Source organism: Mus musculus, chromosome 8, assembly GCF_000001635.26.
Source record: "Mus musculus strain C57BL/6J chromosome 8, GRCm38.p6 C57BL/6J".
Taxonomy (NCBI): domain Eukaryota; kingdom Metazoa; phylum Chordata; class Mammalia; order Rodentia; family Muridae; genus Mus; species Mus musculus.
In genome coordinates, this window is record NC_000074.6 from 46,030,864 (window position 1) to 46,058,289 (window position 27,426).

General features: G+C 43.8%; 1 protein-coding gene across 4 annotated transcripts in view; it reads right to left on the reverse strand.

Moving 5' to 3' along the window:
• Positions 1 to 2,397: 2,397 nt before the first annotated feature.
• Positions 2,398 to 27,426, reverse strand: part of Snx25 (sorting nexin 25) — a 119,181-nt gene continuing 94,152 nt past the window's right edge. For 2 of the 4 annotated variants that reach the window (NM_001372342.1, NM_207213.3), the window contains exons 9-19: positions 24,985 to 25,260; positions 23,456 to 23,617; positions 18,503 to 18,634; positions 16,428 to 16,568; positions 14,323 to 14,436; positions 13,105 to 13,269; positions 10,454 to 10,571; positions 7,592 to 7,658; positions 4,675 to 4,856; positions 3,539 to 3,639; positions 2,398 to 2,959 (exon numbers count right to left, since the gene is read on the reverse strand). In NM_001372342.1, coding sequence (NP_001359271.1) covers positions 2,879 to 2,959; positions 3,539 to 3,639; positions 4,675 to 4,856; positions 7,592 to 7,658; positions 10,454 to 10,571; positions 13,105 to 13,269; positions 14,323 to 14,436; positions 16,428 to 16,568; positions 18,503 to 18,634; positions 23,456 to 23,617; positions 24,985 to 25,260 — 1,539 coding nt within the window. In that variant the 3' untranslated portion in view covers positions 2,398 to 2,878. The remainder of the gene's footprint in view (positions 2,960 to 3,538; positions 3,640 to 4,674; positions 4,857 to 7,591; positions 7,659 to 10,453; positions 10,572 to 13,104; positions 13,270 to 14,322; positions 14,437 to 16,427; positions 16,569 to 18,502; positions 18,635 to 23,455; positions 23,618 to 24,984; positions 25,261 to 27,426) is intronic. The other 2 variants (NM_001372343.1, XM_017312502.1) reach the window with 2 other exon arrangements.

Sequence of the window (27,426 nt, forward strand, 5' to 3'; positions counted from 1 at the left end):
AAAGGGTAGAAAAGGGGAAAGGGGAGAAAAGGGGAAAGGGTGGAAAAGGGAAAAGGAAAAAGAAGGGAAAAGGGAAAAGAAGGGAAAAGAAGAGAAAAGAAGGGAAAAGGGAAAATAAGGGAAAAAGAAGGGAAAAGGGAAAAGAAGGGAAAAGGGAAAGAAGGGAAAAGGGAAAAGAAGGGAAAAGGGAAAAGAAAGAAGGGAAAAGAAGGGAAGAAGAGGGAAGAGGGAAGAAGAGAAGAGGGAAGAAGAGAAGAGGGAAAAGGGAAAAGAAGGAAAAAAGGGAAAAGAAGGGAAAAAGGGAAAAAGGGAAAAGAAGGGAAAAGGGGAAAAGAAGGGAAAAAAGGGAAAGAAGGGAAAAAGGGAAAAGGAAAAAGAAGGGAAAAGGGAAAGGGGGAAAAGGAAAAAGAAGGGAAAAGGGAAAAAAGGGAAAAGGGAAAAAAGGGAAAAGGGAAAAAAGGGAAAAGGGAAAAAAGGGAAAAAGGGAAAAAAGGAAAAGGGAAAAAAGGGAAAAAGGAAAAAAAGGGGAAAAAGGAAAAGGGAAAAAAGGGAAAAGGGAAAAAAGGGAAAAGGGAAAAGGGGAAGGGAAGTGAAGGAAAAGAGAAGAGAAAAGAGGAGAAAAGAGAAGAAAAAAAAAGTGCAGGCTTGAGTGAGGTGTGGTGGTACCCAGTCATAAATGCAGCTACTTAGAAAGCTGATTCAGGAAGATCAGAAATTTGGAGCAAGCCTGGATAATTTGGTAAGACTCCAGTCTCAAAGTAAAACCTTTAAAAAGCAAGAGTTATGTTGCACAGCAGTATAAGGTACTTGACAAGACCCTGGATTCAATCCCTGGTATAAGAAAGATGCCAGCAAATAAAAAGGAAGCAAGTCTCGGGGATGGAGGGGGAGCTCAGGGTAACAGCATTTGCCTGGCCTGAGTGGGCCCTGGGTTTGATTTCCTAACACTGAAAATAGTAAAATAAAAAAGAAACACATTGCCAAAGTTGTTGGAAATTTAACAAGTACATTAGTTACTTTTCTGTTGCTATGATAAAACACCATGGCCAAGGAAACGCATCAAAGAACTGGTGTGCTCCAGCTTATGGTCCAGAGGGTCAGAGTTCATGATGGGGGTGGGAAAGCCAGGGTGGCAGATCAGGAAGCTGAGAGCTCACTCTGAGACCGGGAGGAGGAGGGAAACAGAGGTGGGTGGGGTGAGAACTGTTAATTCTCAAGGCCCGCTCCACTGACATACTTCCTCTAGAACTCTACTCTTCTAAAGCAGCACCCCCAACCAGGGACCAATTGTTCAAATGGTCATGAGAATCCAGATGCCTACCACATGTGCTGTGCTTGGTAATATGCCATGCCTGAATGAGAACCCAATGTGGAATGTCAAGTTTCAGTACTTACTGTATTCACCTTGGAGCTGATGGCCTGGCACCTACAAGCTCCTACTGTGACACACTCTGTGACACACTCTCACTGGGGAGTGGAGCTATGACTGAGAATTCCAACTTACTAATTAAAAAAAAAAAAGGCCCAAACTTCTGGGTTCATTGCAGTTGATCATTAGACCTTGTCATAAAGAGACAGGAGTTAAGAGTATCTTTTTGTTATATGCTGTTTAAATTCAACACGTAGAGTTTAAACGGTGGGTTGGAATTATGCCAATGATACACTGGCCACTTCACATTATTTCCCTTCCCTGAATTTACTTTAAGTGGTCTTTTCAATACCTCATTGAAAAACAATTCTTAAGTATAAAATATGTAACCCCATTGTGTCTTTAGTCTTAAATACCATCGTAGTTTGAAAAGAGACCAAGGAGCTATGGTGAGAAGGCTCGATGACGACACCTACACTGTGTTCATCATCCATCTTGCAGAATGGCGTCTCATCAAGAACTTGTCAGTTGCGAGCTATTAGTACAATAGGCCCATCCCATCTTTTTTTTTTACTCAGATTGCAGTTTTGCCCTTTGCTTTTGGTGTTTCTAGAAACTAGAGAAAGGATGGTGCATGGTTATTACTGCCTAACAGATGACAGAGCCCAAGAATATTGACTCAGTGATATTCAGTCTATGGTCCCACTATCACTGGGATAGTACAGACCCTGGACCTCACCTAACACTTCAGAGTGCAAAGACTTAGGGATCTAACAGAAGTTTCAACTCCAGGAAGCAACTTCCCCCTTCTGCTTTGAGCCTAATGCTTCGAGGCTCAGCTCACATCCTATCTCCCCAGGGCCTCACCAGACTGGCCTTCCATGTACTAAAACTCAGGTAGCAAATGTTACCCTTCTTGCCGAAGTTCTCAGTGTTCAACGCTTTCTCTGAAAAGGCTCTCAGCAAATCTGAGGTACACAGGGCCCAAGCTCCTTTGGTAGCTCAAGCCATATAATACCTTTGAGCACTGTGATTCATTTTTATATTTTATTGCTTCAAATGCTTCAAACTATGGGAAATCTTTGGTAAAAATAAAAACAATAAAAGTTTCACAATAACTTTACATCAAGCATTGCACAACAGTGGTCTTCAATACATGTGAGACACAGGAATGTTCAGAATCCTCAGTGAGGAGATTAACTGTACAATATTCTGAGTTTGTCATTTAACAACAAAACTGTTTTCATAAATATTTAAAATATTTCCTATGTTCTTATCACATATTAACATTTGTATTTCAATCAACATGTTGAGCTTTTAAAGTCTGATTTCTATTGCCTACCACAGCATCTGTCCTCCTCCCTCTGACTCTGCTCACTTCACGTACAGCTAGAGGGAGGCTCGGAAATAAAAATCATATGGTTCTTGTCAGGCCCTCTGTGCAAAAGAGGAAAATATTTAATGTCTATTTTTACACAGACATTTCTCTGGCGGCTGCTCTGTGCGCTCTCAGACTTGGCCAGCTTTGAACTGATCCAGGTGAGCCCTCAGCTCAGGGCAGAGCTCTGTCAGCAGCAGCTCCATCAGCACCTGCCCAGAGAGAAAGGCAAACAAGAGGCTGTAAGGATGTGCTCAAAATGTCTGTCTGTCTGAGAGAACCATCTACTGAGAGTTCGGAGATCATCCTCAGTAGACAGGTGGCTACCGAGAGAAACCAGACTACACAAACCTGATTTATCCCATGCTAGGAGAAACAGCCAATCGCCTGCCACGTTATATATTGGTACTTATTATTTGGGTTTGCTTTTTTTTTCTTTATTTTTTGAGACAACATGTCAGGTAGCCCACATGGGCCGCTTGGCATGCACCCCCACACCTAGCTGATGTTAATTCTAATCAGAAAAATGAACAGAAAACAGGTTCTTTTGGTGAAATAACAGAAAGCATGCAGTCGTGCAGAGCTGTGAACTCAGACGCCAACAGACAGCAACTGTCTGCCGAGCACTGCCGCATCCTCTTCATACCCTCAGTCAAATGAGAGGACAGACAGGACGATACATAAAAAACAGGCTCAGGGCTAAAAGTCATTCAGAAGGTGAAGTTATCCCAATGAGCAAACAAAAATTACAATCTAATAAAGAGTCCTCGGGGCGGGGGCTATTTACTCACATAGAGCAGGTGTTTGTTGGCCTTTGTCTCTTGCAGCGCCTTGAATATTTTTATTATACCATGGCGGGCATTTTGCTGTCCAACAAGGCTCTGAAGTGTATCTGGGAAAAGAAAATGTCCTGTTGCACTGCTGAGGGCTGGACTCAGGGCTGTGGACATGCTAGGTATATTTGTTACCTTCTGCTGCCTGGTGCAAAACACCCTCGATAAGCAGCATAGGGAGAAAGGGTTTATTCTGGCTCCCACAGCAGCTGGAGCCCACAGCAGGCTGATGATGCTGAGAGCAGCAGAGGCCGGTGCTCAGCCCACTCTCTCCTTTAGAAGAGGACCTCACCCCATGGAAGGGCACCGCTGACACTACCCCAATTAACCTAATCCAGACAATCTCCCAAAGGCATGCCCAGAGGGCACAGTTTGTCTCCAGTGATTCTAGCTCCTGTCAGGCTGACAATGCTAGGCATCATGCCCTTAAGTGTTTTGTATCCTGAGATCTGAGAAAATTGTTTCTGTCCTCAAGTGCTACTGTACAACACAGAAAGTGAAGCATGTGGCCTGACTGACATAACGGGCTAGTCCTCTTGAACGTTTAAAACAAAAGTTTTAGATTTTTTTTTAAATGAAGGACATTTTGGAAGGCTACAATTTTAGCATTTGCTACTTACTACTTGTTTTAGTAATTAAAATATATGTTTGTTTTTAAAGCACATTTCTAAAGTTTCCTGGAAAACTTTAGCCTGATCTCTAAAGCATAAAGTATGATCTTAGCTCTAACCATTTCTGAAAGGTTGCTGTGATGGTTTTTCTGGATCTCTGAGCAGGTGGTGAGAAGCAGTCTCCTGGGGGAGATGCTGAGAAGCCTCTCAGTGCACACTCTCAGGCCCGTGTGTCTCATGCACACTCTCAGGCCCGTGTGTCGGTGCACACTCTCAGGCCCGTGTGTCGGTGCACACTCTCAGACCCGGGTGTCGCTGCACACTCTCAGGCCCGTGTGTCGGTGCACACTCTCAGACCCGGGTGTCGCTGCACACTCTCAGGCCCGTGTGTCGGTGCACACTCTCAGGCCCGTGTGTCGCTGCACACTCTCAGGCCCGTGTGTCGCTGCACACTCTCAGGCCCGTGTCAGGCCGAGGCCTCACCTGGAATGTTCTCGAGCAGCTTCTGCTGTGCTCTCTGCTTCGTCTCCTGACTCTGTGCCACGCTTCGGATTCTTGTTGGAGGTGCCAGTTTCCCGTTTGGCCAAAAGGCATCCCGGAAAGCACTGATGTAGTAGACCAGCATCTGCTCGCTGGAGATCCAGCTCACCGTGTCGCGGATTTGCCTTGGAAGGGATAAGCATTGCTTGGATGAAGTTTTGAAAAACTGTATACTGTGTTCTCAGAAGGCATTTGTCAATGGCTGGGTTAGGATACAGCCTGAGCTAAACGTCTGATGAACAACCTATTTCATAACTGCGGTGGTGAAAGTGTTCGATCAGGCAATACTGGATGACCCACTCAGTCCTGGGGCTGCGTTAACATTATTTTCTGTTTCTTTTTCTTTCTTCTTTTTTTTATTTGAGAACTTCATACAGACATAGAATATGGGGTTCACATTTCCTATGGCATCTGCTTTTTCCAAATGTTTGCCTTCCAATCAGTACAGACGGGACAAGAAGTCTGAGATTTGTCTGAGAATTTAACTCCCCCTGTACATTGATTATTTCTCCATGACCCTTATAAATTGGAAGAATGAGCCCACTTCCTGAGACAGATGAAAAGGAAACTTCCTTGGGCCCCTAAAGTCCTAAAGGAGAGCCATGCTTTTTTTACTGGCCGTCCTAGAGTGATTGCAGCAGAGAGTCCTGGGGAAAAATATTCTGACCCAGAGAGAGCATGTTACTGGCAGGGAGCAAGGACGCCTTTCAAAGGTCTGCACTACCAGTCAACTGCGAAGGGTCACGGGCATGAAGCCTGGGCTGGGCATTCTCGACCGGCACAAATGTGCAGAAATAGCTTTTACCTGGGCAAGACTTCTCTACGGTCCTACACAGATCAACCTTTAACCATTCCCGTAGCAACAGACAAGTCAACACAGTTCAAAGGGCCCAGACGGAGCTGTCAGGCTGGAAAGGAAAAGGATCGCCCTAGGTTACCAGGCCCAGAAGCACAAGGGATCACAAATGTTAACTAATCCCAACAGGAGTCGGAGAGCTCTGCAGGAGCCCGATGTCTCAGTCAGATTTTTAAGAGTAAACAAGGGTTTGTGACATCTCCCTCTGAGTGGGTGTTCAGATCACTTCATACACAGCGGTCAATTAATTTTGAAAAAGGACTAAACTCTGAGTCAAACTGAGACGTTACCTGTTTCACAGTGAAAAACTAAACACGACCAAATATGGTGCAATTCAAATCTAGACAAAGAAAACCACTTATCTGTCTAAAAGGACTTATGTCTTAAAAGTAATGGCCAACCTCCTGTCTGCTTTCCTGAGAAAACTAAAGCTCTCTATGCTGGCAACAGCACACTTTGGTTTCTGTAGTTTCGTTTTGGGTTAACTACTCGCACTCCATGAAGAAATTTCAATCCGTGACTGAACATCAGGCAACTCTTAGGAAAGATCGGTGCCTAAGTCTTTTCTTTTGATCAGCCAAAAGCTTTTGGAGCAAATAAAGCCTGTGAGACCAAGGTGGTCTTAAGACAAGAGGCTGACAAACACCATGACTTGAATTTTATGATGTACTGGCGTCCGTGGGTGGCAAACAGCATGTGCCAGAGGTTCTACAGTCCCTGCCATGCAGCAGGCCCACTGGCATGATCAACCCCTCTCCTGCAAGAGGCTCCTCAGGCTCCAGGCAATAACTCGCCACTCCCAGCTGCTCATTTTGTAAGCAGGAGCCACTGTCAGCAGAGGAACATGGAAGAGCACATGACTGGTTGAAACTGACAAGGAAAATACATTCACAAGCTCAAGTATGAGGGCACGAGGACACTGGGGATTTCTTTATCTAAAGCCTGTTGATTCTAGTCACGTTTTCCCAAGATAAAAAAAAAAATGCACTAAATGGGCTCTTCTTCCAATCCAAGGACATGAAATTAAATAAGCAAGCCTCTGACAGACAACCTGAACTATTTTTTTCTTAAATTTAGAAATAAAACAGAAGTAAATGTTTGCTGTGACCACCAGGAATAGGTATAAATCAACAAAAAAAATAAGCTCTTGTTATAGTATTTCCTGAAAGAACTGTACAAGCTTACACAATACAACTGTCATTAACATCTCACCAATGCTCAACAGTAAATTATTCTCTTGGAAAACCAATACTTTCACCTCAAAACTTTCTTTACTGTATACAAACTGGTTTACTTTGTAAATGTTTAGACATTCACTCACACCTCTATTCTGCAGAAACCCTAATGATAACCTCTTGAAGTTATTTTATTTTGGATAGTTAAAGCACCTGACAGTGGTAGCACAGAGATAACATGAACAGGGCGAGGCCACTGGACAAGAAGCCAGGTTAGCTCTACAGAACAGCACAGGGCGAGCTCGGGAAGCCACCCTGCCATCTCTTCATTTATCTCCAGCCTCTGAGATGGGAGCCGTGCTGATCTCTGAAGCTACCTCTGACGGCTGTGGAAGGCGTGCGCTCCCAGCTGTGAGCAACATCAATAGCTTCTTAGGAAGTAATGCTGGCTGACCATTGAGTTCTCATGCAGACCAGAGCTTTGCGAGTGAACGCCAAATGTGGAACACTTTATGGACGGCTCCAAACTGTCCTATAGGAGATTGCTTATGCAAATGTATTATATGAATGGATACTGCGGTGCAGTTTAGAGCCAGCCCTCCACACATGAAGAATTGACATGCTACTGCGACTCTCAAAGTGAATGCTGGAACTAGCTCAAATGTCTGTCATCTGTTCACCATGCATGTGCTTCCTCACCGGCTCAGCATTGTATCAGGATCAAAAGACAAACGAAGGACATTTCTACTTAAATCTGTCCATAAAGCTGCCGTACTGTAAGGCAATTCAATATTCAGACAAAGGGTAATGGTAATTTGGAACAACTCACTTGTTGATGGTTCTTCCAAACGTGACCTGAACAAGAGCGATTAATGTTCTTCGCACCCATTTAAACACTAAAATATAAGACAGAAGAAAACATTTATCTCAGGATATTACAAGTGTCCCAGTTTCACAGCTCAACAAGGCAAACAATCTTGTCCTTTGATTCCATCTGAATCTATGTATTGATCACAGGACCCACTTTCTGGAGACTGGGTCTGAGTTAGCATACTCCTGCTCAGGAAACTCTGACCAAGGTTTCATTTTTCAGTAGGCAAATGAAGAGGTGAGAGTTAAGAGGACCCCCCCCCCCCGCCTTTTTTCTTCTGCCTACAGAAGAGCTGAAATAATACTTTACTTCCCATGCCATGCCCTGGGCTGCTGATAGCATGGCTGGTCACCACAGCAGACAGTGCAATTCCTGTTGTACATTTCTGCTTCCAATTTTCTAACAAAGGATCCTCAGGAGAAATGTCTGTATTCGAATGTTGACAGACATTAGCAAATGTGAATAAAGTGATGCCCTGACTGCTCCCTTGGAGTGCTCTAGTCTGTTCAACACACTGTACAGTAATATCTCATGTGCTTAAATGGGGGCAAGAGATGAGAAGTTTAAAACCAGAGTCCTGAATAATATGTGAATTATTTTCTTGCAACACCTTCCAGAGCAGTTGGGCATACATCACCTTGCTGAACCTCAGGCCCCTCATCTGGAAGAGGATGAGATTAAAGTGGGCCTGTGTTACTCTGTCCCTGTGGGGTTTGATAGGTATGCCCACCCCACCCCCCATAGACCCATGTGTGGCTTGTTGGAGAAGGCGTGGCTTTGCTAGAGGAAGGACATCACTGTGGAAGCAGGCTTGAGGTACCCTATGCTCAAGCAGTGTGACACACAGTTTCCTGCTGCCTACAGATGAAGATATAGAACTCTCAGCTCCTTCTCAGCACCGTGTCTACTTGTGTGCCACCATGCTTCCCATCAGGATAATAACAGAGTGCGCCTCTGACCTGTACGCCAGCCCCAATTAAATGTTTCCCTTTAGAGGAGCTGCTCTGATCATGGTTCTCTTCACAGCAATGAAACCCTGATTAAGACAGTCACTAAGGGTATTTTCTGTGCATGAGGGGTTCTACCTGTCATAACTTTTATTACTAACATAGAGACATTTTACAGGTGTAGAATATTAATGTAAACAAAAAAAGGAAAAAAATGATATTTTTTACATTCATAAATTTTAATATAAAAGTTTTAAAAATCCACATTTCCATCTCTAGCCCCTGAATGTTTGGCTACTAGCACAATGATAAACACAGACTTGGCAACAATGGAGCCAACAGTTCAGGCCTTCTGGATCGAGTAGGGAAAATTAAAAGGAATAAATTCCCAAAGGCCCTCTCCCAAGGGTGATTACACAAGAGCAACAACTGGCATAGACCCAGCAGTAGACCAAGGTATGTAAGGGTATTCCTAACTACTGACTGAGCCTCAATGCCTAGTTAAAAACCTAACCACCCCCAAATAAAAGTTAGGGTCTGGATTCAGACCCATGCTTCAGAGATGCCTGGAGCCTCTGTATGGGATGTATGTAGATGTGTTTATTTTAGGCTGGCCTTTGGGCTAGAATGAACATTTCTGTTCATGACGATAGCTTTGCTTGGCCTTTCTAGGTCAGGAGAGAGGTAGTTCTTAGCCAGCCGGTCTGATCACAACTGCCTGACAGTTGAGGATTTAAAATAAAACTGTGTCTTACTAGGTCCTTCTGTACACCGAACACAAAGAAGCAGCAGACGTTTGCTGGGCTCCCTCCCATCACTGGGTCTCCTCACCTAGAACTTGCCCTGTCTCCTCATTCCCAGCCCCCACCTGCCCAAATGCCCCCTTGACGCCTATTAAAGCACGTCTGTTCAAAGCACGGTGGCCGCTGCAGCAGCCACCCGAGGCGTCTGCTGATGGCAAATGCATCCTGTCTCGTTATCAAGGCATTCTATTTATTCCTCTCGGAAATGTCATTGACAAAACCAAACATGCTCTGAGCAGACGGTCAGCGGAGGATGAGCAGGCTAAAATGCCAGCATTTAGCATCCTCCTAGGGCTGGGACTGGCTCTGATGCAGACACAGAGTGTTTTCGTCTCTTGGAGGTTATGGGAAAGAAGCTACCAGGTAGGACGCTGCATTCTCATTGTTCACCCTCTGTGGCAAATGGGAAGACGCACAGATTTGTGGACAAGATTTCATTGAAGAAAGAAAGACTGAGTGTAATACTATTGTTTTCTGACGAAACTGAATCAAGTTAAAGATCAGCGACCATTTTAGAAGAATCTAAATTACAACAAGGCTAAAAAATCTTTCATCTGAAAGAGTTTAATATTTGACTAATTTCTTAAGCAGTTTAACTAGCCTCCATTTCTAAAGTTTATTTACTCTATAACTTTAGTTACTGAAACTATTCTACACTCAGCCTTCATATATTATACATCTTATACATTTATAATATATGATATATATCCAAAACACTACCCTGGCATCAAAACTGCATCTTTAATCACAGGCTATGCAAATCATTTTTTGAGTAAGTTCTGGTGATGAGACAATGAAACTATACTGAGCCACACGAAAAGAGTTCAAAGCATTGTCTCTGTTTTAACACAGAGGAGCACAATGCTGAGTACAGCAGGAACCCAAGTCTCAGGAATATAGAAGTTCTCTCTGTCCTAAGGCTGTACCTTCAGCACCAAGGATGAAGTGTAACACCTGAAGCATCTTTAAAGTGCATCTTGGATGCATGAACACATGAGTACAGATACATTTAATACATGCTGGAAGCAGAGCAATGATCAATAAATCCCACTGCCATCAAAGAGACTTACTTCCTCGAAGTTCGAAAATCTCCCCGATCAGCATGAAACACGGTTCAGCCAAGGAATCCTTCTTCCCGTCCACATCATCCCCGTAATCGGACAGGTCGCTGTCCTCTTCTATCTCCTCCTGAGGGACAGGCAACATCGCAGACAGCAGGTCACGAACCCAGGAAAGTGTAGTCGGTTCACGTACAGACCCCAAACTCCCACTTCCACCCTACCCTTATTCTATCAGTGTCCAACCTCAGGGGACAGCCTGACTCTACAGCCAGATTCAAAGCTTGAAATAAGCTAACTGGGGTTGGGGGTGGGGTGGGGCTGGGGAACACTCTTTAAATAATCAGGGAATTGTAATACAGTTTCCCAGAGATGATGAGATTTTTTTTTTTGCATATTGACTTTTAACCAAAATGTTTTTTAATTCACTGCTCTTAAAAATATGCACATTTTAAAGTAATTGAGATATTTTTAAAGTTCTCCTTCAAGCATTTCCCATACACTTGAGCTAGTCTCACTTCCTGATCTACATATTTCAATTCAAACCTTCCTATATGCCAGGCACCAGGCTGGCACACTTGAGTGCAATGAGGCCAGACTCTCAGTGGCTGACAGTGGTCTATGGAGACTGACATACAGACATGGCAGCTTTCACAGGGCAGGATGAAGAGCTCCCCAAAAACCAAGCAGCTGAGAAGGCAGCTGGAGACTATTGTTCTAGTGTCTCCAAAAATCCCAAATCTGAACGTAATAACTCCAGAGCCAGCAACGGTTCCATCTTGTTGGGTCACTGGCCACAGAGGCCCTGTGGACACCCCCTGAACATCACAGGCTATGCTAAGGCTATTGGCTAGTCACCACAACTCGATGGTCAGGCCCTGTTGCTGAAGACCACACTCAGGTCCCTGAACACAGAGAGGCTGAGCTGGCACCTGACTAGAAGCTTCACCACTACTGACTAAAGTTTACTGTGTGGAGAGGTCCTCTGCATGATACCAGACAGAAAGATAATCATCCGTGTGACTCAGCTACAAACCCTGAGATCCACAACAGTAACCTGCCTGCAAGACACATTAGTACAATAGTGGTACAACTGCTACAAGAATAACCAACCATTATTTTAAGTTGGATTTAAGGCCCACTCTATGAGATGGACTTCATACCTGACACTGCTAAGGAAGCCAAAGCTCTGAGGGTAGACAGATCATGGACCTAGGGGAAAACCTACTACTGTTATTAAATAAAAACAAAATAAAATATAGCTAATGGAAAAAAAACTAAAATATAGCAATAAAATGGCTCCTGATGACAGATTTGTGCATTACTCTTCCCATCAGAGAAGCTCCTTCTTGCAGTACATGGCAATTAACACAGAGACCCGGGACTGGACAGTGTGCAGAGAGTGAGAGAGTTGGGAGCACTTAGTCCTAAATGGGTTGTCTTCATCAAATCCCTTTCAAGGCTCAGGGAACTGGGGGTTGTTTGTTTGTTTGTTTGCTTGCTTGTTGTTTGGGAAAGGGTGAGGTTGGGTGAATAAGGCAGAGGGGAGGATTTGAAAGGAGTTGGGGAGGGAGAAAAATATGACCAAAAAATAGCATATGAGAATTCTTCAATAAAAATTTAAAAAGAAAGCTGAGGTTGTGAAACTAGGCACAAGACTAATTATGAGATGTTGGGTGTTATCTGGAGATCAGCCCCACAGAGTTTCTTGGAAGCACAAGGAGTCCTCTAAAACTCCCCAGCTTCTCACTGGTCCAGGAACATTAAATACTTCAGAGGGGTTGATGAAGGTGAGCACTGAGAAGCAACTACAACACCTACTTTAGAGAACAATTTCATACTGACCAAGTCAGTTATATATCAGGAATTCGTGTCTAAGATAACAGAGGAAAGCTAGCCAGGTCAAAGCAGACATGGAGGAAGTGGGTTTTAGAGGAGTCTCGGAGACAGGGGTTCACACAGAGATTATGTGCGCATTTCGCTTCCCAATTCAGAATGCAATTAAGTACCACACTCTTGTTCATGGTCACTCTGTGCAAACTCAACAAGCCAATCCTGATAAAGAAGCAGAGTTTGGAGGCTAGTCTCTTCTAACTTGCTAGACAGCCCAACAAGGGGCTCTAGTGGTCTGTACATACTTTAAGCCTAAGGTTCAGCATATGAGACTTAACATGTTTGCTGTCTCTCCACTGACTGCTTTACCATACACATTGCTGCCAGGTATTTCTGATTCTACATGCTCCTTGTCCAAGAATGAAGCTTCAGCCCCTACCCTGCCATAACCTTTCCCTTATCTTCCAGAAGCACGTGATAGACACCTGCCAGTCTAGTCTAGTGATCTGCCCACTATCCCATGGGCACATCCTCCTCCCCGAGCCCTCAGTTCCAAGTCCCAGCCCAACTTCTTCCCCGATGACCTTCACCCTGTTCCCCATCCTGAGGACACTGCTGCTGCAGCACTTCCTGCTCACAGTCCATGCACTTACCTGTCACTTATCCGTGTGTATCTGCACTGTAATCCGTCCAGGTAACAGACTCCAAAATGTGAACGTGATCATTGGAAACAGATGCATTTGCCTTTCAGCAAGCATCTCTTCTTTCAAACGAGCTTCAGAAAGCTACCTGCTTGACTATACTGACGGGCCTCCCTCTGAACTACTCACCTCCTGATGGGAGAAGAAGTCACGAGGAAGTTTTTCCAGAAATGAAGACAATGAGAAGGAGGTCTTTTTCCCCTGTACATCAATGACCTTGAGGTAGTCAGGAGAAGGGCTCAAAAAGGCATAAAGTGCTTCGCTCTGGAACAGTCTTTCATCTGAAAGCAGGTTCTGTGTTGGAAGGAGGAGGGTTCATTACTCCTGCCCAGAGCTGGACTGCTGAGAGCTACGAGGCTAGCCAGACAGCACTGACGATGGCGTGGTCTCACTTTCACCACAGTTCTAAACAAAGCAAGCAAGCAAGCAAGCAAGCAAGCAAGCAAGCAAGCAAGCAAGCCAAGGGCTGCCTTTTCTCAGAAATAAACTACGTGACATCACTTCTCAGTAGTCTTAACTGTAAATAAATGATGGTGCCTAATATCTCAGCTCATGGGAGACGGTATGCAGACGGTGCTTAGTGCTTAGTGATTTCATGTGTGATGCCATGAAAACTTTTATTTTACATACAACTCAAAGATCCCGAGCTACTGATTTAGTAAGAAAACTTGACTCGTCTGTAACTGAGCAACTTAAAACCTGCACATCATACTTAGCACAAAAGAACCTTAATGACTGTGTTCAGGTATAGTGGCCTTCTGGCCTAGCAGTGTCACCTCTCTCCAGAGAGCAACTGTTCATACAGCTATATAACTGCTTACACTGGCCCTTAAGCTCTGAAGTCCTGGAGTTCTGTACATGCTCATCTGCCTAGGAGGAAGAACAACCATAAACCAAGGGCTTTGGCTGTTTTGTTTTGTTGAAACAGGGTCTCACTATGCAACCCTGGCTGTCTGGAACTTACCAAACTGGACTTTGCTCACAGAAACCCACCTGCCTCCATCTCCCATGTGCTGGGATTGAACACACCAGCACACCCTGTCAGAAATCAAGTTTATGTGTGAGCTAATGTGGCTATACTACAGATTAGCAACAGCTATATGTTCTTATCCAGTGCCAGCAGAGGAAGGGTTGGAAGTAAAGAAGTCACCAGCTGCTGCTGAGTATGATGACTGGGGGCTGTCAACTTTAGGGCAGGTATGGTGAAGGGGACATATGTGTGGGGTTGACAACATAAACTGGGAATGTCTTAGGAGAACACAGAGCAAACTAGCAAGCTCTTGGGACAGTGACAGTTTAACTCCAAGTAGATTTCAGCTTTACATCCAACACTTTTCATTTCCTTACCTGTAGAAATGCATTTAACTGATTTCTTGACTTTCCCAGGAACTTGTGATCTATAGATTTGAAAGGCAGCTTACTGAGAGAAGGCAACTGGACTTTTTTTAAAGAAGGGACACACTGTAGGGGAGAGATTAAATGTTACTATTTCGAAACTACATTTTAATCTTAAGAAAGTTTATCATTACAGTTAGAACAAAGCAAATAGATCTATTCCTCTATGCTACCCCACCATGATCTTGAACTTGTGATTTTCCTGTCTCGGTGTGCCTAAAGCTGGGATTACTGCCATGCATCACCACATCCAGCTAAAAGACACCCACTGTAATCAGGACCAAATAACCTGAAGGAACAGGACAGTGCTGTGTATTGGATGGACACATACACAGCACACAGCTCATCTGGAAGCCCAGAACACTAGCTTTTCTACTGTAAGATGTGTTTCTAACTCCTTCAAGGAAAGGAAAGGAAAGGAAAGGAAAGGAAAGGAAAGGAAAGGAAAGGAAAGAAAAAGAAAACATAGGTAGAAGCTCTAGTAACTGCTTTCCAAAGATAGACCTTAGACTGTATATATTAGTAGTAATAAAGAATAACAACAAGTCTCCTTTTGTGGTGGAGCCCTCCATATGATCAGACCTCGGTTAGATGTACACTGTGTGCTGGTTCACCCTTATTACGGCTCTTACGTAGTTCAGAGGAGCGAAGAGGCATGAACCAGAAAGCTGTTTCCACTGCTTACAGAGTCACTGGAGAGGGACTCGAAGCAGGAACCTCACAGTAAGTAGCAAGTGGACAGGGAAGATATGTCCAGCCATCAGTCCAGATGGAGGACCACAGTCAACGGCCACACATGGATTTTATATGGTTTCCTTTGTATGATGTTGTGGTGGGATTACTTTTCTGTTTCGAGGACATTTATTTGGCAAGTCTGTTTTATATCAGACTCCTTCTCCTCGTTTGTCTTCATTGAGAAGCTAAGCTCATACTTATACTTAGCTTTAGTCACTCTTATGCTGAGAGCAAGGTCTGTTGTCCGTGCTCACACAGTGACCACAGTCAGCCTGTGAAATGCGGGAGCATGGCACGCATGCTTTGGCTGCCATTCTTTTAAGAGTGCTTGAAAAGTTAGCATCTGCAAGTCCTTGCTTAAGAGTTAGAAATTAGCCCAGACGAAGCTAAAGGAAGCAGACAGCTTTCGTTTGCAAGAGAGAAGCCTGAGAGGTAACCATGGCTTCTCCAGTGTTAGTTCATTCTGAGAAAGAGAAAAATGCCCTGGAAGTCAGGTTGAAATGGCTGCAGAGGTTTCACTGCTGCGGTGAGAGGAGCTTGTCTTCTGTGAAAGGCGGGATTGCTTGAGGGGACAGGGAACAAACAAACTAGGTTCTAAGCCTGACTTGGCTACTATGCACACACCCTGTAAGTCAATTCAACACTGGAATTAGTTTCCCTCAACTATCAAATACATACACTGACCTAGACTGGTGGCCTCCAAAACTTTTTGACTAAAATACTCAACAGAAAATACATGATAGTTTACAAACCATTATGTACATTTATAATAGCTACATCTACATTATATATCATATATGTATATAAAAGCAATACAATTCTCATTATTACTAACAGCAACATAATCACTAAGGTGTCTTCTGTGTACCACGTAGTCTTCTACTTGTTCTGTAGCATTTACCCCTTTAATTCTCCCGAGCAGGGATGGTAGATCTGGGATCTCTGCCTGGGTATTTTCAGCCACTCCACTCTACAGACTCCAGAGACTATTCTCCTCTCAATGCCTTGACACACAGCCTTTAAAAGGTTACAGCAGGCAGGTTCAAATCTACTGGCTCTAGATGACCCCTGGGCTCTTACATCTTTGGGGCTCTCCAGCAATTTACTGTAAAATCAGACAAGCATCTGTCCTGAGTAGACTAGATGGCTTGGTCTATGAGTCATTTCCAAATGCTGGGCTGAAATGCTTTTGCACCAGCATCAGGAGCATGCAGAAAGAGCAATTCATTTTCTTCTATGAATGGCATGTGCTCTTAAATCTCTTCATGCTCAGAAACTCTACGGGCCCGTGTTCACGAGCCTGTGTTCATGAGTATTCATACCTCACTAAGTTTCCGATGTAAATTCTGAAACTCACTGAGCCTTCTTGGGACGGTCCAGTTCTTAGTTTCAACTCCTCCAACTTCTTGTAGATTTACCCTGACAAAGTAACAAGGCATTTGCTCGCCATTCTCTTCTGTCACCTGAAAAACAAAACAAAACAAAAGAATCCAGAAACTTAAGTCATGACAAGCAGATACCCTAGGGAATTTTTAGCAACCCTGTCAACACACACAGTTTTCCTCTCTGCTATGTCTTACATGGTCTGCTCAATGAATCGTGGGATTTTAAGTATGATGGATCTTACTGTGGTAATTAGATCATGCTATCTGACATCATAGATCTTAAAATAAGGGGGACTATCTGAGTCGGTCTCAATCGAAGAGCCACGAGAAGCAGGTTTTCTGTCACAAGACAGGAAACCAAGTCAGACAGAATAGGAGTCCAAGAAGGAAACCAGCCAGAGAAGAGAGCTGGGACCTCAGGCTTGCAACAAAGGACCCTGAACCCTGCCATTAACCTGACTAAGCCTGCAAGTGAGTGAATGCTTGGCTTTGTTTTCCCCTCAGAATGCAGACACCCTGGCCTGGTGACACAGTAAGCAGAGAACAGGTACTGTGACGGAGGCTCTTAACTGACGACTTTACACAATTCACACACACACACACACACACACACACAGGGGGTAATTATACTAATTTAAGTCTGAATTAATATAAATTAGAGAAGACTCAAAAAGAAAAGCCAAGAGACACTAGGTTTCATGGATAGTACATCCACCACGTGAGGCAGGATTACTATTCTACTATGTAGGACGGAAATGGAGGCCCAGCCAAAATAGCCAACTTCCCATACATCTAGTAAGTGGGCCAGGCACTATCATCTGGCATGACGTCAACACATGCATCTTACACAGGATTCCCCTGTGATCCCTGTTTCTACTTCCCTAATATTCACAGTGATCAAGGTATCACCACCACCCCTGAAATAAGAACTGGTTACTAGAGCCAAGTGCTTTGTGAGGGAAGTACTTCCTGGGGGGTTGCCCCTCTTTCTTCCCACATCTGCATTTGGAAGATTTTAATATGCTGATGCAGCTCTAAGTACAACTGAAAAGGCCTCCTCCTATAGGCAATACCTTCTGAGTTGATCACCATGGACAATTATCAACCGTTACATTTTTTAAAATGGCATTCCAAGGTTGAGCACAGCCTTCCTTAGTTCACTGCTTTCTGTCTAGGCTAATGGGAATGCTCACAAATGCCCTCAGACACACTGTTGGAGTTACAGAGAAGTGTTTGGAGAGCATGCTTTGTGTTTGCCATATCTAGAGTTTTAAGCTCTCTCTCAGCCACCAAGCCCCTGAAACATGGAGAGGAGCATAGCTGAGCCACCTGAAAGAACAACGGGACAAAACATCACGCCGTCACGCTCACACACAGCCTTGCTACTTGTCTGAAGTATGGTGGACATGACTGGTTTCTTCCAGCTTTCCACCGACTCAGGAGGAGGAAGGCTGTCGGCAGTAACCAGGTAGTAAAGGCTTATGAAGTCTTTCCTCCTGAGGAAAGTTACTGTGTAGTCAAATGAAAGGGGGTAGAGCAGGGAGCGAGAGAGCTAGCTGGGGTGGAAGTGATCTCAGCCCATTATACACGTGTATGAAAAACCAAAATGAGAGCCATTGTTTTATATAGTTAACATACACTGAAAACACAAAGGGAAAGAGCATATCCTTCAAACCTCTCAAGGAACTGAATAACAAGAGAAAAAAATATTTATTATTAAAGACCTTATAGCTGAGATCTATGTGAACAAAACAGAACAATAAAAGATGCTTACAGTCTTCACTTCTTATCATGTAAATACTTTACATTTATGGATATATGGAAATACTGCCTGAGATCAGATCCACACCATGAAGATGGACAACCCCCACTCACACACGCGCAGACCAGAGTGCAAATAGAGGGAAGAAAGGAGTGGACAGAGTGGCTGGAAGAACGAGTGCACTTTCTGATCTGCAGTCCTAATTCTCCTGGGAGAACTCTGGCTTAAAGAACACCAACAGCAATGATACCTCTGCGCTGGTGATGGATGCTCTCCACAGGCCCAGGTTCTCACACCACCAATCTGTTCTCGCCATGTGCAGCTGAAGAGCCGTGCATTCTTTCTCTATCAGAAGTATTTCATCCTTCAACTTGGAAATAATCTACCATAAGAAAACAACCTGGGAGTTAGGAGAACAGTTCAAAGATTATGCAAGTCAGCAGAGTAGCGGCACCCAAAACCAGCACACAAAACAGCTGGGCTCCTGTGTGCTAATGAGGAGTACATGGGAACAGCGCCACTTAAAACAGCGCCTGAAAGAGTAGCATTCTCAGGTGTTAGCCAAGGAAATGAAAGGGTTCCATAATGAAAACTATAAAGCACCAATAAAAAATGATTAAAAATGACAAATATTTGCAGAGAGCCTAAGTTCATGGCCTGGAAGACCTGATACTGTTGCAGTGACAGCAACATCCCAGAGTGCAGTGCATACATGTAACACAATCTCTGTCATAATTTCCTTACAAAAACATTCATCCCTAAGTTCATACGGGATCTCAAACCCCACCCCCACCCCAAAGAATTCTGAAAATAAGAACAAAGTTAGAGGACTCACACTTCCTGACTTCCAAACTTCTAAAGCTGCAGTACTGAAAGCCAGTGGGACTGGCACAAGGCAAGGCATAAAGATCAATCAGTGGAGTCCACAGCCCTGAATAAAAACTCAACCACGTGGTCATGTGAAAGGACAAGTGTCTTCCAACAAATGACCACAGGAAACTGGATGCCCCTATGCAAGAGAATGGTGGTGGACTCCAAGATTAACTAAGAATGCCCAGGGACAAAAGCACAAAATCTACAAAATAAAACCAGAGAAGGCGGCAGCACAATGCTAGGGTAAGCCAAGCCGCAACTTCTAGTGGACACCAAAGGCACAGGCAACAAAAGAACAGAAAAACAGCACTTTTTTAAATTCTGTAAAACAGTGAAGAGGCCAAGCCTACAAAGGGAGGGAATACGTACATATAACATACTCGATGGTACAACATACGTTATATGCTTTAACAGTCCGGACATAAAGAGAACTTTTGAAATTTGACACTAGATGACCTACTTTAAGAACGGGAAACAGACTTGCATACACATGTTTTCAAACAATATATAAAAGGCAGTTACTAGACACATAAAAACGTGGCCGGTGGCATTAATACATTAGGAAATGCAAGTCAAAACTCCAAGGTCCCCTTTCCTGGGATAGGACCTATAAAAAACCAGAAGAGGAGAGAGAGGAAAGCTGAGGGGTAGAGACAGGAGCCGTCCTGAGCTGTAAAGTGGTATAAGCACAGGGCAACAGTGTGGTCATACGTACTGCTGGGTACGAATCTGGAAGAACTGGAGAGGACTGAAGCAGTACCTGTACACCAGTGTTCACAGCAGCAGTATCTACAGTGTAGTGTATCTACAGTGTATCTACAGTGTATCCACAGTGTATCCACAGTGTATGTACAGTGTATATACAGTGTATCTACAGTGTATCTACAGTGTATCTACAGTGTATCCACAGTGTATGTACAGTGTATCTACAGTGTATCTACAGTGTATCTACAGTGTATCTACAGTGTATCCACAGTGTATGTACAGTGTATCTACAGTGTATCTACAGTGTATCTACAGTGTATCTACAGTGTATCTACAGTGTAGTGTATCTACAGTGTATCTACAGTGTATCTACAGTGTATCCACAGTGTATCTACAGTGTATCTACAGTGTATCTACAGCAGCCGAAAGGTAAAAGGATGAACAGATGACCAGCACAGATTCTATCTTAAAGGCTATGTTTCCGCTCTCCTTGGATGGCACGCCTCTTTTTCGTAAGACATGCGTAAGCCTGCAGTTTACAGACAGCAGCTTCCTCTCCTGCTGCAGAAGGCTATGGGGAACACCATATCCAAGGGACAATGCCAATGCCCTTCATGTTACCATCAACTGACCGTGTTTTCCCCTAGAGCAGCATGTGTGATTCTGGTGAGCTGGGGCAGACTGCTACACTGACTTTTTATATGTATGAAGGCCAGAAGTTGATGTCAGGTGTCTTTTTTCAACAAAGAGAAAGGGGCTTTCACTGACCTTGGAGTTCATCCTTCCATTTTGGATAGCCTGCCTGGCCTGGGAGCTCTGTGGATACACTATCTGCAACTCCAGTACTGTGGGTTACAGATGTGCATCATCGTGCTTAGCTTTCTACACGGGGATGGGGATTTGAACTTAGGCCTTCACGCTTGTGCAGCAAACACTTTACTGACTGGGCCCTCTTGCCAGCTCAACAGTTTGCTGGCTTTTCCCAGGGATCAGCAGAGCATCATGGATTTACTCTTAGCTTCTATAGAATTCCGGGTTAATGATTCACTCCCAATAACGACCCAGTTTGTGTTGGATCAGAATTTCTCTAGAGAAATACAGTAAAACGGGGGCTAACTTTACATGCAACCATTAGCGATACTGTTGGTAAAGAGATTTGAAAGGTGGAGCATTAAAATCCAGGCCCCAAGTGAGGAAAGACCTGTGGGTACATGCACAGGAAAGGCTGATTCAAGTTTACCTCAGAAAAACAAAACAAAACAAAACAAAACAAAACAAAACAAAACAAAACAAAACATCCTAAGATGTAAGAGTTTTCTCAGTGTCTGTAAGTTACTAGATTACCAAAGTCTTTTCAGCATCAATATGAATAAATGAATAAATAATGTCCAGTATTACACATACTTTATACATTTTATGTTTTCAAACGTGACTGACATAAGGCAGATGAGGTTCCTCCTGGCGCTCCCATCCCTGAGCACAACTGTCAGGAAAAGAGGGCTCCCTTCACAGCTCAGGGACATCTGGTTAACAGGAAACATGGACTTCCCGCCCTGGGATCGGAGATTGGTGATTAAGCCACAACATCCGTGAAGCCTCCAATCACTTGAGAATTCTTCATGTAATTACAGCTCAGAAATACTTAGCCCACGGTTATTAGAAATCCTCTCAAGAAAGGCTAAAGAATGTCTTTCAGCCACCTGATGACCCACACATTAGAATTCACTGAACTCTCTCCAACTCATCGTTCATATGGCTTCCTGGAGACACATTTTAATTTAACATGAGGTAAATTTAGAATAGACACAACCATTCTGAGGGAACACGCCACACTACCGTACAGACCACTGTGCCAGCCGATGCTGTTTATCATGCAAGGACATCAGGGAAGGCCAAAGGGCCCTCCATATCCCATGTACACTAACTGGGATGGTTCCATGTGAGGAAAAAATAAACCCAATTCCTAAGGTGACTCTGGAAACCTAGGGCTTGTCTCCTTTCTGTGGTCTATTTCCTATGATGACTGGAGACCTAGGGCTTGTCTCTGTGGTCTACTTCCTATGATGACTGGAGACCTAGGGCTTGTCTCTGTGGTCTATTTCCTATGATGACTGGAGACCTAGGGCTTGTCTCCTTTCTTTAGCACAGTAGAGGGCGATTGAAGCAATTTCCAAGCTTCTTTCCCTCTTATGTTATCTTGGTTTTCTTACAATATTATTTCAGAACAATATTCTCCCACTATAAAAATCACTGAATACTCATGAGAAAAGTATTAAAGTACCACAAAGAGGGAAATCCTATGTGATTTATTCAATCGTTTACTCACAGTTGCCTTCCTCAACACATTCAGGACACAGGAAACCCATTATAACAAATCACACCTATACTTTCAAAACATGATTCAACTCCAAAGAGACATAAAAAACAAGGCAAAAAACAGTACCAATTTGTAAGCTGTTCTTTAAAGAGAAAAGTAAGTGTGTGTGTGTGTGTGTGTGTGTGTGTGTGTGCGCGCGCGCGCGCGCATGCATATGTGTGGTGTATGAATGTGTGCATGTACACACACACACACACACACACACACACACAATCTTCTTCAGTTACTCTCCACTTTATTTCGGGAACAGGTATCTCACAGAGCCTGCAGTTCATCTTTCTGGGCAGTTGGCCTGGCCAGCAGACACCCCGGATCTGCCTAACAGTCACCAACACAGCCCCTGCTCCTAGAGGCAGGTCTCCCCTGCCTGCCTTTTATGTGGGTGCTGGCGATCCAAGCTCCAGCTCTCACACTTGTACAGCAAGTGCTCGACCCCACAAGGCCTCTCCAGCCCCACTCCTTACATCTGTTAGAACCAGATACATTCATTTGGATGTACATGAGTGTTTGCTGGCACATATGTCTGTGCACCACATGTATGCAGTGCCCACAGGGGTCAGAGAGCATATCAAATCCTCTATACCTGGGACAATAGCTGCCATGAGGGTTCTGGGAACCAGACCTGGATCCTCTGCAATAGCAAAGGTATTCTTACCCACCAGTCATCTCGCCAGCCACAAGTTGTTTATATTATCTTTTTAATTCTTTATACATTATTTATTTTATATAACATGTATGACTGGTTGCCTGCATATGCATCTGTGCACTGTGTGTGTAACTAGTGCTGTATAGAAAAAGGATGAGGGTGCTACAATCCCTGGAACTAGGGTGGTAGATAGTTGTGAGCTACCTAGGGTCCTAGGAATTGATCCCAGGTCTTCTGTAAGAGCAGCAAATGCTATTCACTGCAAGCCATCTCTCCAGTCTCTAGAATACCACAGAAAAACAGTACAGTGCCTTTCCCTCCCCAACAAAGACAAGAATCAGATGATTTGGAGCCAACATCACAGGTGTTCAGAATTGCAGTGAAAGGGAAATAGCTCATGGCTTCAAACTGCCAACCCTGCCGGCTCTTAGTAAAACATTTGTTTGTATCATTCCATGATGCTCTCTAAGTTGTAGAAGTACAAACTAACAATGGAACTTGCTCCTGCTTACAATTCTTGAGGAAGCTGACACTTCTCAGCACAAATTGAAACTATATCTCAAGGACACTTTCAGAGACAACCTTGAAAGCAAGACAGTTACCTTCTTATCAGGTTTTGGTGCATTCTGAATAGAACTTAGAGCTTGCCTTTTGTATTCAAGTTTCTCATTTAGCTCTCGGAGTTTGATTACAGCAAAGCTGGCTGGATCACTGACCCCACTGGTGCCTTCTACAGCCTCCTCACCAGCCTCACCTCCTGAACCCTGGAAGAGAAACAGGAAGGCAGCATATCTTAAGAAGGGCAGAAAATCAGTAGTCACCCATTCTATAACCCAGGTTCCCGGAAGGGAAGGGCACTGGAGGAGAACCTTCGGAAGGCTGTTATACTTCCCTAGCAAGAAGAAGAATCAAATTATGTGGAACCAATGGAATAGGTGGCGAGATGCATGAAAAGAAAACCATCTAATAGCCAGATGGGAGGGGCATCGCATGGATCCATTCCCACAGGGTCTGACCAAAGGAATTGTGGGTCGAGGGAGGCATCGGAAGTGCCACCCTTCCACTGGCATGCTCTCTCTCCCCATCTCCGAACAAAACAGAGAACACCCTCCCCAGTCTTCCAACAGTAATATGAAGTACTTTAAAAATAAATGTCTAAATTTAACAAACTCATGGCATTTTTGTGGACTTTAATTTTGTTTTGCGCATATATTTGTTATTGGTCTTTTGCCTGTTTTGACTTGTGTGTGTGTGTGTTGCATGCACGCATGTGTGTTTCTTTTGCTTTTCTGTGGTATTTTTTTGGGGGGTGCAGTGTAGAGAGACACCACGACCACAAAATTAAACTTGTATATGGAGAGGTTGGAAGGATCTGGGAGGAGTTGGGGGATGGAGGGGGAAACATGATAAAAAATTAATTAGAACATGTTCCAATCTGCGCTTCTAGAACGATTTCAGTGTCACTTTGCTCAGTGCTGCTCCTGACAACTCATCATGCAAGCCAGTAGATGTTTTACGGAGAAGTAGCCTTTGCAGAGTAACTCAGGAAAGCCTTGGCTGTCAGTCAATAGATTACTTAGCTTCTATGTGTGGACACGGCAGGGGCCTGCTTGGGACTTCTCATCTTTTCTCCTTAACTCTCCCCCACAGTGGGGTTTTTTAAAATGATTTTTTAATTAATTGCAACAAAGAGCAAACTAAATTGCTTCAAGGAAAAAAAATGAAACTATTGTTAATTCCAGAAAACCAAGCTGTTTTCCTTGTTACATGTAACTATATACACTATGACAAAATCTGCACCTTTCCTCACTTACGTGAGTATTTGGTCTTCCCTGAGAAGCAATGCCACACAGTGAGGATGTTACTGTCAGTTATACTTCTAGGTACATGTGTGCGCTGTGTGTGGGGGTAACTGGCCGGGGTCTGCTGCTGCTGTTGCTGCTTGTGCTGGGTGCAGCTCTCTCCCTCTGCTCATAGAACTAAAACAAATTCTATCACACACGGAGACATTTTCCCCAAATTTCAATTATTTCAAACGCGTCTTCCCTTAACTCTTTGTCAGGTATCTGGACATTACAACAAGCACAGTAACTAAGGCAGAGAAGTGGCCGTGAAGGGGCCTGGAACGCACCAGCTCATCCTTCTCAGAGGCCAGCTGAGCGTCAGGCTCCTCCTCTTCTTCCTCACGCATGAGCTTCTCATACAGGTCGCTGACGAGGAAGGAGGGGTAATACCGCTCCCTCAGCACCTCGGACACATCGGCTTGGATTTTGCTGAACACCTCGATGCCTCTGTTTCCCACAAGACACTGCTGGATTTCTTTGTAAAGTGACTTTTCCACGGAGATTTCCTTGCTTTCCACGAAGAAATTCTGATACATTTCACTAACTAATTGTGGAATTTCACTCTGAAAAGACAGGGAGGTGATGGGAGAGAAAGGTAAGACAGTAGTCTCTGAGAGAAATGATTTCCCACTACATGGCCTGCACGTTAGAGCTGGCAGGACAGTGTCTAGATGTACCCGGAAACTGTAAACTCGGCTTCAGACTTCTATATCCACATTCAGGGTCCAGGAGAAATAGCAGACCTGGAAATAAAGCCACGACTCCTTTAAAATGGATACTTACATTGAGCAGTTAGTGTTTACAAAGTGTTAGAGAATGAGCGGTCCTAAACTCCTGGACACACAAATATTCAGTTCCCTGGGAAGCAGACTGGGCTCCTCAGAAGGAGCCACTGACAATGGCCAGTTAGTCAGTGATGGATCTGACTTAGGGAGGAGAAGTCTGGAGCTGAGTCAGCTCCTGGACACCTGGCTGGAGGAGATAACAAGGCCAGAACGGAGCTGGTTTCCAAACCTCTTCAAGGTCTCACCAATTATAATGAAATCAACGTAGCAACCAATCAAAGGTGTACTAATGTCACTGCTTTGACCCTACCAATCATATCACCGGTTACCTAAGCCTTCTGAAAAATTCCCCTAGCCATGCATAAAATGGGCCTACAAGTCCCTCTGCATTGTCATTGCTTCTGCATGCTGATAATTTCTGTAGAATAATGCTCTTTACTTTTGCATGCTATTTGAGTCTGGGGCCTTCCTCCAGCAATACTTGGATCCTAACAAGGCAAGTAAGTTACGGATAAGATTCTTCTTATGTGACAGATCCCTCAACTCCACAGAGACGACATCTTACTGACTTTTATCTGATGTATTAACGGGAAGTGCTCACCTTACCGACATGAAAAGAAACTCTCACTCTGGAAAGAAGAATAGTCATAGATAAAAACACAGCAGGGGGCTGGAGAGACACTCAGCAGGTAAGAGCACTGGCTGCTCTTCCAGAGGACCAGGCTTCAGTCCCCAGCACCCACATGGCAGCTCACAACTGTCTTGTAACTCTAAGACCTGACATCCTTACACAAGCATACATGCAGGCAAAATGACAATGCACATAAAATAAAATAAAATAAAATAAAATAAAATAAAATAAATAAAAACACAGCAGGTGTTCTTCCTCATTAAGGCTAATGCTTCAGAGTAACTCCACTGTCCCCATCCCCGTGGGGGAAGCCTACTCCTGAGAGGGACCTGGGGGCAGGTCACTGTGCTCTACTGTAGAAGTACAATGCTCTCTTCCCATGCACGTGCTCCTCACAAGCTCCCCAGTGCTCCCTGCACTCTAGGACACTATACAAACTCCTGGACAGTTGTAAGAAGACAGATGTCAACTTAACGACCAAACTCCTTTACCCAGCAGTCAGACCAAATGGGCTCCCGGGAGGACGCTTTCGTGCTCTCTTATGTTTCTCCACTGCAAAGTCTTAAATTATATTCAGAAACTTGGAAAGATTCTTTAGATTACTCTTTACAATATTCTTTTGAGAGCAGCCGGAAGTCACCTGGAGTCACGGCTAGTCATTATGTTGAGTAACAAGTGCTAACTTGTACCTTGTAAATCAGAAATGCAAAGTATTCCTGGGATTTTAAAATATCACAAGACTGAATTTAGCTGCTTAGTACAGTGTGTGCTATATCAGGTACTTAATTTGGTTTTCTATTCTGGCAACATTCATATGCAAATGAAATTAAGAGCTCTTTGTACTTGTTAACGAATCACTCAAATGCTCTTTGAGAATATAATATATATGTTATATAGATAATTTAGACATCCTTACCTATAGAAAGAATGTCCAGACTCTCTTTAACTCTGAAGCATGCACTGAGAACTTACAGAGCAACATATAATCTACTGGGTTCTTTGCTGTAAGAGGCATTGGGAGCCAAAAATGCTCATGGTCCTTTATCCAATCATATTTTATGTGAGAAAAAACAACAGTAAAAAGTGTACATCACAAATGGAAGGGATAAAAAGCATGAAGATTGTACATGGTTATGAAATACACAAGGTGACAGAGCAGCTTGACCAGGCTGAGGTGACAGTGATAATAACAGTCTTTTAAGAACAACATGGATGGGTACATATTTTTGTAGTTCATTAAAACGATGAAATCCAGTCTTTTGGTACACTTGTAAATATTTCTCCTTGACTGTTCAGTCAAAGCATCTTCTATA